At 43.0% G+C, this 12,215-nt stretch overlaps 1 protein-coding gene across 1 annotated transcript in view; it reads left to right on the forward strand.

Moving 5' to 3' along the window:
* The window catches only part of LOC124595300 (xanthine dehydrogenase-like), a 414,231-nt gene that overhangs the window by 302,995 nt on the left and 99,021 nt on the right, over positions 1–12,215 (forward strand). Inside the window, exons 19-20 of the mRNA XM_047133986.1 lie at positions 10,332–10,522; positions 10,631–10,789. Of these exons, the coding sequence (XP_046989942.1) occupies positions 10,332–10,522; positions 10,631–10,789 (350 nt within the window). The remainder of the gene's footprint in view (positions 1–10,331; positions 10,523–10,630; positions 10,790–12,215) is intronic.

A 12,215-nucleotide genomic window follows, 5' to 3' on the forward strand; every position in this document is an offset into this window, starting at 1 on the left:
GTGATGGCACTAAAGTAGGGTGTGCTGAGTTGTACAGGTCTTGCTCCTGGACCTTCCACAGGAATATGAGTGTATGGTCCATGTGGCAAGGTATTGGTAGTGGATGTGGCCTAGGGGTGGACCAGGATATTGTGTAGATTAGATTCACAGTGGAATACCACTTTCAATACAATGTGAAGCCCTGGGCTCCAAATATCACTGTGCCTTGAGCTGAGAAACATTCCAGCCCCCACCCACCCAACAAGAGTTCATCTGTCTATCATCTTACTTGGAAATGAGAAACTACCTATCCACAATCCTTCCCACTCCTAGATAGTATCTGAAAGCTAGTGAGGTTTTCAGTCCTGATTAAGTGTCTGACAACAAATCAACACCTCTACTAGGCAGTCAGTTGTTACCTTTATTCCTAAATTATTTACATTCTGTCAGAACATTTCATGCTATGTTTCCCCATTAAGAATGGTATACTAAGTTGTCTTTGCTAAGAAATCTTCAACTTAACTGTGTAACTGTTCTGATGTTTTATAAGTACATATTGTTACGACATCAAATTATTTTCAAAAGTTAAGAAACATGCTACTAATCTTGACTAGACAGTTTATTTCTCGATCTTATGAATGGACAGAACAAGATGGACATCACATGATTAATGCTTACAGTTGTCTTTATTTATGTACTAGTGTGATAAAATGTGTGCAAAAAGCAACTGCTGCTAACATATACAGATCAATTATTTAACAGTGAAATTCACCAACAGCTATGCAATTGAGATGTTATTTTATTTTAACTACCAGTTTTAGCATTCCATTGTGCCGTCTTCTGTGGCCTGCATAATAATACTGTTGTGTGTATCAAGATATACTACAGCAAGCTTTACAGAAAGTGACAGGTAATAATTAAAAGATTTAAAACTATAAGATGACAGTAGCAGCATTAAGATAAATCTCTGTGTACATCCAGAATCTTAATGCTGCTACTTTCATCTTGTAGTTTTAAGTGCTTTTATTGTTACCTGTCACTTTCCATAAAGCTCACTGTAGTACACTTTGATATACAGTAGAAGTATACTCTTTTTTCTTATGCAGGGGCACAAAGATGGCATAATGGAATACCAAAACTGGTAGTTAAAATAAAAAAAAAATCTCAATTGCACATCTGTTGGCAAATTTCACTGTTAAATACTTGACCAGCCACTGTTCCATGCCCACAATCGATGAACAGAGACTGACAATACTGATCATTAAGGAAGCAATACATATCCATACAGCCAGTAATCTGATCAACAAGGATACCAGATTATAACTGAGCACAGCCTGGAACCCTGCATTGGCTACTGTTAAATCACACTGTGAAAATCAAGATTCTTCGCTAACAGGCCCATCATAACACTGGCCTAGTACCGCCACTGGTGAGTAACGTCTGGCCCCACTTGACAAACGTAGCATACAGCCCATGTGCGGGAGAGCCACTCTATGATTTTTGGCAGCGGGAATTTGAATATGGCAAATCACTGCGCATGCGCGATTTCCCCTGCTGCGCATTCTTCGTGCGCGTGTTCTAAAAATGGGGCACCAGTATGCGGATACCACCAGTTGTGCCCAGCCATGAGCAAGGTTGAACCACCTGAAGATGTTGGGCAGTTGCTCCAAGGAAATATTGTGGAATTTGCACAGTGTGATCCGGCGGCAAACTCGTGAAGACTATGTACAATACTGATCAAGTCCTAAAGTATGTCCACTCTGTGGTTCAGTGCAAAGGGATTGATGTTAAACGTAAATAAAACAAGTTAGTAGAGACTACACAATGCTCCTCAGAGCAGAGCAAGCTATTTTTAAGTAAAAGACCCAACCAAAGTCCAGTTGACACAGTGTCAGAGTTCCACCTGCTAGTAACAGCGTCCCAAAAGTAAATAACCATAAACTGGCACATATATTCATTGTATCAACACTTTACTTGTTGAATCCGAACTAGCTCAGTCTGGCTCTGGGCTGACCTATAGGTGGAATTTTTCAGAGGGCATTCTTGGTGACATGTGACCTCTGCATAGTGGCACTATTACAGTTGACAGTAAAGTTGCGTATATTACTTGTTCCTCATAGTAACATCAGGTGGTGCCATTGCTGTTCTTCCCATGCCAATGGAGATGGTTTGGAGGGAAGAAGCAGGCCATGAGTTGTGCGATGGAGCCACTTCCAGGAAGGGCAGCAGATAGATGCCAGGGACAGCATGGCAGGGAAACAGGGCAGGATGTGGCTTAAAGGGAATAGCATAAGCCACCATGAAACCAGACAGTCTGTAGTAGAGGGTGATGGATCTGGAAACTGCTGACAAAATTGGTGAAGACAAAGTTGATTCTGATGGTGCCACAGAAATCTGTGCGTGTAGGCCATGGTATACATCACGTAACCATGTTGGGTGAAGATCATCCCACAGATCTAGGTTGGGTTTTGTCTGAACTCATAGGCCCAAACCAGGGTGTCCGCACAAAAGGGAGAGGCTGCAGCAATGAACTGTGGTGGTGGACGCAGCAATCTATGAAGATTCGATGAGGCCAGTCATGAAGCTATTCCTTCAGTTTATGGCATTTGATTGGGGTGGTCCTGTAAAATGCTAGAAAATTAGAGAGTGTTAGATACTGTGTTGTCCACCATTTCCCTGTGGAGCTGAGTCTTGAAGGTGCAGGTAAAGTTTTCTGCATATGTGTTAGGATGAGTGAAAAGGCATCCTTTGAAGGTGGTGAATCCTGTTATGAGTGCAAAACTGTTGTAAGTCATGTGATGTAAGTACCATCTTACTTGAGATCAACATACACGAGATACCTTTAAGGAAAAAGCTTTCTTCCAAGACCACTTGAGTAGCAGCAGAAATGACCCGGGATTTGTGGAACACAAAATGGATATAAGAAAAAGAATCAGTCACAGCCAACCACGAAAGCTCAAAGTCAGATCAGTGAAATCTAGGTGAACATATTTCCAAAGTTCTGCAGAGTTGTATCATAGAGAGAATCACTGGACAGTGTGTCTTGAAGGGCCTGACAGGTGAAACATTTGTAGAGAAGGTTCACAGTGTCAGAGCCAGTATTGGGCCAGAACACATGTTGCCACACCAAACATTGCATCTGATATGTACATATGGGCAATGTGCAGGAGGCACAGCAGTTGAGCTCAGAGAAAGGGAGAAGTCAGGGTGCAGCAGTAGTCTTCATCTGAGACCCACAACAGAACCTCTTGGTTTAGGTGCAGTGGATTTCACTGTGGTAATTTTTGTGAACTTCATCCAAGGTAGGTAGGGAGTAAATTTCCACTATAGATGTTGTTAATTTTCGCCTTAAAGTTATTGCAAAGTCTCAGAATATCTTTGCACTTGCATACTGTTACCGTTGACTGTGGGGAACAGGTGCTAACACATTTTCATGAGTGAGTCTGTCCAGTTCTGTTTTGAGAGCATCCTTTAGAGCTGGAGGCTTGATGAGTTTTGAAGAAGCACAGGATAGCTGCCACCTTAAGTGTGACATTAGCTTTGAAATCAATCTCCTTCCCCAATCTAGTTGAGAAGATTTGAGCATACCTATCAGAGAGCTTTTAGGGTGGCACTAGGTCATTTGGATTGCATGGTGTCTACTATTTCACAAACTGTAAATCCAAATACATTGAAAAATTCTACCGCAAAAACATTTTTCTCCCTGTGGTCAGCTACCACAAGTAAATTTAGTGGATGAGTATCTTGTTTCTAAACGAGTTAAATGGAAAGTTTCCCTAGTAGAGCCACATTATGGCATCTACAGCCCCAAAGGTTTGTCTTATCTGCTTATAAGGTCAGTGACCCTAAAATTAAGTGGGTAGATTTAGCAAGGGCACAGAAGCACCAGTGTCAAGGAATAACTTCATTGAGTGTTAGCCTACAAATGCATCAAAGATCATTTGTTGGGCTGCAGTCTGAAATGTTTGTACTTTAGTAAATTTATCATTCACTGGGTTCATTTGCAAAGATTGTGGAATATTTGCTGCAGAACTGGTAAAACGTACCTCTTGCAAGTGTTCCATTTTTTTCCACACCTGTGGCGTGTTGCATGCCAACGGGATCATGTGTTCTGAATAAAGCGATGTTTACAGCTGAGCATTGGCACTGCTGCTGACATAGCTGTTGATTCAGTTGTTTAGGAGGTTATCTAGACCATGGGAAAAGCTGGAGCCTCACCAGAGGTGGCATGATGTCCTGCACAACCAGTGCCAGTGAACTGTCACAATGCTTTCTTCCTATGTAAACAAATTCTGAGCTGCACAGGCAGTTTCATGAGTTTGAGTTATTCAGCTTACTTCCATCAGAGAAAGATCTGATTTTATCTGTGTGTGTTTCTCACTTCCAACTCGAGGGTAAGGTGCACTTTAACATCCCTGATTAGAGAGTCAGTCTACTTTTGCTTGACCAAACATTCAAAATTGCAATTCCCACTTAATTCATATATGATGGTGCTCCAGTCTGCATAAAAGTGACAGGGGGTTGGGGGGATTTTTCCACTGCCAAAATTCCAGCCTTGTTGCAGTAACAAGTTTCTTTGTTGAAAAATTTTCTAGTAATAAAGAAAGCATTATAGGCAACTCAAGATTTACTTAATTCATTAGTGATTTAGTTTCTGTATTAGATGGTACAGTTCAGTAACATGGCCTATTGTCTTTCTGTGTCATAAATTTAGCAAACCATAAAATTTAAGTTGTTGGCAGTAAGCATCCCATTCTTCTCTTTGTTTGTTAAATGGTGGAAAAGCCATGAACAGGGTGATATATACATGTTCCTGTTACATTTGCTAACACTTGCACTGCCTGTAATGTTGGCACCATTAGCTCTTTAGAACCCCAGATGATTTGGATTAGTGGTTGGCGTAGTTCTTCCAAATCCACATTTTCACTTAACCACAAAGATGTTTAAAGTCTAATTTGTATGCATTGCAGGTACTGGGTTGTTGCCACTACCAATCTACACTCAAAAGTAGTGCTCCTTGGAATGCTGTAAGCTGTCTATAAGTAAACAATCCAACCTAAATCTAGTTCATGTAAGATCAGAGTTCCACTTGTTAGTAAGAGTCCCAAAAGTAAATAATTGTAAATTGGCATGCATGTCCACTGTATTAAAACATTACTTGTTGAATGACAACTAGCTTAGATCAGCCCCGATCCAGCTTATATGTGAGATTCATCAAAGGACACTGGGGGTAATACCACCATAACAGTTGACAGTAATATTGCTGCAGCTACTCAGTTTCCATAGTGATGTTAGGTGGCACCATTGCCCTGTGCAAGTTGAAATGGCACAGTACGACAAACCCAGTTCCTGGAGACCAGTCTTTTGTCTCATGATGATACTCAATTAGATGATATGCTGAGTTGCGAGAGGCACAATAAAAAGATTCACACAATTAAGGCCTTTGTCAGCAGTACACACACATACATACACGTACACACACACACACACACACACACACACACACACACACACACACACACACACACACTCACATAAACGGCATATGCACACACATCTGCAGTCTCAGAGAGCTGAGACCATACTGCGAATAGCAGCACCATTGAATGATGGGACTGGTGACAGGATGGGGGTAAGGAGGAGGCTGGAGCAGGGAGGGGGAGGGATAGTATGGTGGGAGTGGTGGACAGTGAAGTGTTGCAGTTTAGATGGAGGGCAGGAGAGAAGGTGCAGAGGGGGAGGGGGTAAGTAGCGGAAAGGAGATAAATAAAAGAAATTAAAAGACTGGGTGTGGCAGTGAAATGACGGCTATGTAATGCTGGAATGGGAACAGGGAGGGCCCTGGATGGGTGAGAACAGTGACTAACAAAGGTTTGGCTGTTCATGCAGACAGACAGCTTGTTGGTTGTCATGCCTACATATAATGCAGCACAGAGGTTGCAGCTTAGCTTGTAAATTACATGACTGGTTTCACAGGTAGGCCTGCCTTTGATGGGGTAGGTGATGTCAGTGACCGGACTGGAGTATGTGGTGGTAGGAGGATGTATGGGACAGGTCTTGCATCTAGGTCTATTACAGGGGTATGAGCCTTGAGGTAAGGGATTGGGAGCAGGTGTTGTGTAAGGATGGACGGGTATACAGGGCTATTACAAATGATTGAAGCGATTTCATAAATTCACTGTAGCTCCATTCATTGACATATGGTCACGACACACTACAGATACGTAGAAAAACTCATAAAGTTTTGTTCGGCTGAAGCCGCACTTCAGGTTTCTGCCGCCAGAGCGCTCGAGAGCGCAGTGAGACAAAATAGCGACAGGAGCCGAGAAAGCGTATGTCGTGCTTGAAATGCACTCACATCAGTCAGTCATAACAGTGCAACGACACTTCAGGACGAAGTTCAACATAGATCCACCAACTGCTAATTCCATTCGGCGATGGTATGCGCAGTTTAAAGCTTCTGGATGCCTCTGTAAGGGGAAATCAACGGGTCGGCCTGCAGTGAGCGAAGAAACGGTCGAACGCGTGCGGGCAAGTTTCACGCGTAGCCCGCGGAAGTCGATGAATAGAGCAAGCAGGGAGCTAAACGTACCACAGCCGACGGTTTGGAAAATCTTAAGGAAAAGGCTATAGCAGAAGCCTTACCATTTACAATTGCTACAAGCCCTGACACCCGATGACAAAGTCAAATGCTTTGAATTTTCGGCGCAGTTGCAACAGCTCATGGAAGAGGATGCGTTCAGTGCGAAACTTGTTTTCAGTGATGAAGCAACATTTTTTCTTAATGGTGAAGTGAACAGACACAATGTGTGAATCTGGGCGGTAGAGAATCCTCACGCATTCGTGCAGCAAATTTGCAATTCACCAAAAGATAACGTGTTTTGTGCAATCTCACGGTTTAAAGTTTACGGCCCCTTTTTCTTCTGCGAAAAAAACGTTACAGGAGACGTGTATCTGGACATGCTGGAAAATTGGCTCATGCCACAACTGGAGACCGACAGCGCCGACTTCATCTTTCAACAGGATGGTGCTCCACCACACTTCCATCATGATGTTCGGGATTTCTTAAACAGGAGATTGGAAAACCGATGGATCGGTCGTGGTGGAGATCATGATCAACAATTCATGTCATGGCCTTCACGCTCTCCCGACTTAACCCCATGCGATTTCTTTCTGTGGGGTTATGTGACAGATTCAGTGTTTAAACCTCCTCTACCAAGAAACGTGCCAGAACTGCGAGCTCGCATCAACGATGCTTTCGAACTCATTGATGGGGACATGCTGCACCGAGTGTGCGAGGAACTTGATTATCGGCTTGATGTCTGCCGAATCACTAAAGGGGCACATATCGAACATTTGTGAATGCCTAAAAAAACTTTTTGAGTTTTTGTATCTGTGTGCAAAGCATTGGGAAAATATCTCAAATAATAAAGTTATTGTAGAGCTGTGAAATAGCTTCAGTCATTTGTAATAAGCTGTATTGCGTAGGTTCGGTGGACAGCGGAATACCACGGTCGGAGGTATTGCTGGTGGTTAGTAGGTTTGATATGGACAGAGATACTGATGTAGCCATCTCAGAGGTGAAGGTCAACATCTAGGAAGGTGGCTTGTTGGGTTGAGCAGGACCAGGTGAAGCAAATGGGAGAGAAGTTGTTGAGATTCTGGAGGAATGTGAATAAGGTGTCCTCACCTTCAATCCAGATAGCAAAGATGTCATCAGTGAATCTGAATCAGGTGAGGGGTTTAGGGTTCTGGGTTTTTGGGAAGGATTCCTCTAGATGGCCCATGAATAGTTTAGCATAGGATGGTGCCATGCAGGTGCCCATAGCCATACTGCGGATTTGTTTGTAGGTAATGCCTTCAAAAGAGAAGTAATTGTGGGTGAGGATATAGTTGGTCATGGAAACTAGGAAGGAGGTTGTTGGTTTGGAAACAATAGGGCATCTGGAAAGGTAGTGTTCAACAGCAGTAAGGCCATGGGCATTAGGAATGTTAGTGTACAAGGAGCTGGCATCAATAGTGACGAGCAGGGCACCATGTGGTAAAGGGACGGGAACTGTGGAGAGTCGGTCGAGGAAATGGTTGGTATCTTTTATGTAGGAGGATAGGTTCTGGATAATAGGTTGAAGGCGTTGGTCTACGAGAGCAGAGATTCTCTCAGTGTGGGCACAGTAACCGGCCACAATGGGGTGTCCTGGGTGGTTGGGTTTATGGACTTTAGGAAGCATGTAGAAGGTGGGAGTGTGGGGAGTGGTAGGGGTAAGTAGGGAGATGGACTCTGGGGAGAGGTTCTGGGATGGGCCTAAGGGTTTGAGTAGTGACTGGAGATACTGCTGGATTACTGGAATGGGATCACTGTGGCATCGTTTGTAGGTGGAAGTATCTGACAGCTGATGGAGTCCTTCTGCCACATAATGCATGCAGTGCAAAACAGCGGTGGTGGAGCCTTTGTCAGCAGTTAGGATTATAAGGTTGGGATCAGTTTTTAGATGGTGGACTGTGGTTCTTTCTGTGGATGTAAGGTTAGTTTGCATGTTGAGGGATTTGGGAATGATGTTGAGGGAAGGTTCAAGGTTAAGAAATTCTGGAAAGTTAACAGGGGGTGGTTCGGAGGCAGTGGGGGTGTATCATGGTTGGATAGAGGAGTGAACTGAGTTTGGCAAGGTTCAATATTGGTCTTTGTTTGAGTCTGATTGGTTGGGTTGGTAGCGAAAAAGTGTTTCCACTGTAGGGACTGGGAGAAGGAGAGAAGGTCTTTAATTAGTCCAGCATGGTTGAATTTGGGAGTGGGGAAAAAGGTGAGGTCTTTGGAAAGGACTGATAGTTCTGTGGGACTAAGGCTTCTGGAGGAAAGGTTCATTACTGTGTTGCGGGTCTGTTTAGGTTCTGAGTTCTTTGTGGTGGTGGGAGGAGTTTTGGGGGGTGGGGTAAATGTAGTAGGTCTGCAAGACAGGCTATGTCAGCTATGAGGGGGCATGGGGGAGGTTTGGAGTTGGTTGTAGAAGTGGTGGACAACGTTACTCCGAGGCGGGCGTAGGAAGTGAGTAGGATGGAGAGTTTTTTGAGGTGGCATTGTGCATGTTGCTCAAGTTCCTGCAGGGCAAGGGTTTCAGTGTGTGTTATGGGTTCCAGGAATTTGGGATTGCATAGCAGGAGAATTTTGCGGATGGAGAGAAGGTACTGCAAGGAGGATTGGGCTTGGTTGATATGGTTTTGCAGGACTATGTTGGTGAGGGCTAAGGATTGGCGGAATCTGAACAGGTGGAGGTCACTGTGGAAGGAGGGGTGGCAACCAGAGATGGGTAATTTGATGGTAAGTCCATTAGCGAGGATTTCAAGTGCCAAGCAACAATGCAGGAACAGTATGTGGGACTGGGATCTGGCTAGGAATAAGGAAACTTTTCCGTATTGGCACAGATGAAAGGAGCATGGATCCATGGTGGTGCAAAAAACGCAAAAATTATTTCTCTCGTTTCCGCTACTTACCCCTCCCCCATCTGCACCTTTTATCCTGTCCTCCATCTAAACTGCAACACTTGACTGTCCGCCACTCCCACCATACTATCCCTCCCCCTCCCCACCCCCGCCTCCTCCTTACCCCCACCCAGTCGCCACTCCCATCATGCACTGGTGCTGCTGTTCACAGTGTGGTCTCAGCTCTCTGAGACTGCAGATGTGTGTGCAAGTTGTGTTTATGTGAGCGTGAGTGTGTGCATGTGTATATGTGTGTCTACTGCTGACAAAGGCCTTAATGGCTGAAAGCTTTAATTGTGTGAATTTTTTATTGTGCCTGTCGCGACTCAGCATCTCCACTATATGGTGAGTAGCAATTTCCTTCTCTGGTATTGTTACATTCCATGCTGGATTTTCCATTGTTTGATGATACTCAATTGTTTGATGTTGTGAAAGCATACCAATACTTGCTTTCATATTACTGACAGTCCTTTAATGATTAAGCTTTGTATAACCCTAATGTTTCTGGTCATACAAAAGAGGTTGCCTCTGAGTGTGAGTGTCGCGCCTCTGCAATCTTCATCACATATTACACATATAATGCTCTATATAAGCTACAATTTACATTCACTCTGTCCTTTCTTTCCGGATACTGCAGTTTCCTCAAGCACTAGTTCAGTGTCTTGTAGTTGATTCAGAATTTCTAAAGTGGACTGATAACATTACAAATATCCAGACCACATTGTATGTGCAGTCAGAGAATAGATAATTGATTTAGGATTGGAATAACTGTTGATATTTCATTTTTATCTCATTTCATAATTATTGTGCTGGTTGTGAATGAACTAACTGATATTTTATGCCAAAATTATAAAAGTTATTGACATCCTTTGTACCAGGTTCCTTAGAAGGAAATGCAATGGTAGAAACTATAATGGAACATATAGCAAATGATCTTAAAATGGATCCATTGGAAATCAGACTTGCAAACTTAACAAAAGATGATGATACACTGGTTGGTATTATCAATGATTTGAAGTCGTCTGCACAATATGATGAAAGGAAAAAGGCAGTGGAAACCTTCAACAAGGTAGGTTGATGAGTGAGAGTCTAATCCTAAAATCTGAAGATTAATTAAATTTCAAATGATCTTGTATTTCAAATAATATCAAGTTCCAGTGAGATTTATTTGTTACAGGAAAACCGATGGCGAAAAAGGGGAATGGCAATGGTAATTATGAGATATCCTTTTATATATCTGGGTAATTATCATTCAGTTGTATCTATTTACGCTGATGATGGTACAGTTGCTGTGATTCATGGAGGAGTTGAGTGTGGGCAGGGAATCAACACAAAGGTATGAATACAAGTACTTATAACATTTTAGTCACATTGCTCCACATTCATAATGTCATCTATTAGGAAACAAGTACACATCTGATTATGCATTATCTATGCTGTCTCCTTAGAGTTGTTAGGCCACATTTTTTCTCTTGTTTCAGCAGGTATTTGTAATTTCATTTTTTCAATGTGTAGCTGGAGCCAGCCCAAACAATTACTTCTCATCATGTCTTTCATGTGGTGCTCAGCGCCAACAGAAGACATCAGATTCTTTCCAGTTACAAAGAAAATTATTTTTAAATTAGAAGTTTATGTCCCCATTCAATGGAGCATTCCCAACTTTAGTCCAGTTCGATATTTGTTTTATCGATACTTATTAACAGGGACAGTAAAACACGAAGAATAAGCAGCAATCCACAAGGGACTCAGTAGCACTGCATGCTGTGCTGTATCAATCAGTGTGAGCCGGGGCAGTGCTATTGCTGCTTGAGTACTGATTGTTCTTTGAGTCTTCGTGTCGTTGTTAGTGAAAATCAATAAAATAAATATTATGCTAGACTAACCTGGATTGCTATACTGAACTGGCATGTAAAATTCCACTTTAAAAATAATTTTGTCTGTAACAGGAAACTAATCAGTGTGTGGCGTTGATAGATCACATCGACCACATAAAGCATGATCTTTGAACTCTAAATGCTCTGACGAGCCGCCATGTTAATGTTCCAGTCAGCCATTGTACCTTGTACAGTGTACACGTGTATCTTTCTTTGTGCTGAAATATATGCATGTATAAACATTTATGCGAACAGTTTGTTGGGTATACAGTTATGCATATTCCCGTTTCCCATATTGGTGACCCCGAAGTTTCTATGTCTTCCACGACTTCTGTGCCGGCTGTGTGGAATCAACAGTTTTTACGTTCGATGCCAAGGTTGCTCACCCAACATTTTATATGAGGATTTGGAGGTTCAGCTACTACTACCAGGCCACTCCAATCCCCTGCCAACGGTTGTTTCGTCAGACAGTGATTCTGATCTCCAACGAAGTTAACCTCAAACTTTGCAGCTCTACAATGGCCGAGTGTTACGCCATTACCTCAGACAATGGACTCAGGTTTCATGTTGCCAGACTGTGCATGCCGGCATGTGAAAGGTGAAGTGGACGATTTCCAGAATTATGTAATGATCAATCACTCGTGTAGTGTTCAAAGGGACCCAAATTCGCACACGTGCTTCGATTCTCTACGTGCCGCAACATCGGATACAGTAATGCTGTGTACAATGCTGCCATTTGTGCAAAACGCACATGCAGTTTTGCCCTCCTCACATTTTAATAATGGACATCAAGTTCGCCAGGCTCAACCACCAGATCTGTCGCCCAGTTTCTCGACCATGTGGGTTCGAGCACACCCGACGGCCCTTCACCATCCAGGAACATTGTAC

The sequence above is a fragment of the Schistocerca americana genome, chromosome 2, assembly GCF_021461395.2.
Source record: "Schistocerca americana isolate TAMUIC-IGC-003095 chromosome 2, iqSchAmer2.1, whole genome shotgun sequence".
Taxonomy (NCBI): Eukaryota; Metazoa; Arthropoda; class Insecta; order Orthoptera; family Acrididae; genus Schistocerca; species Schistocerca americana.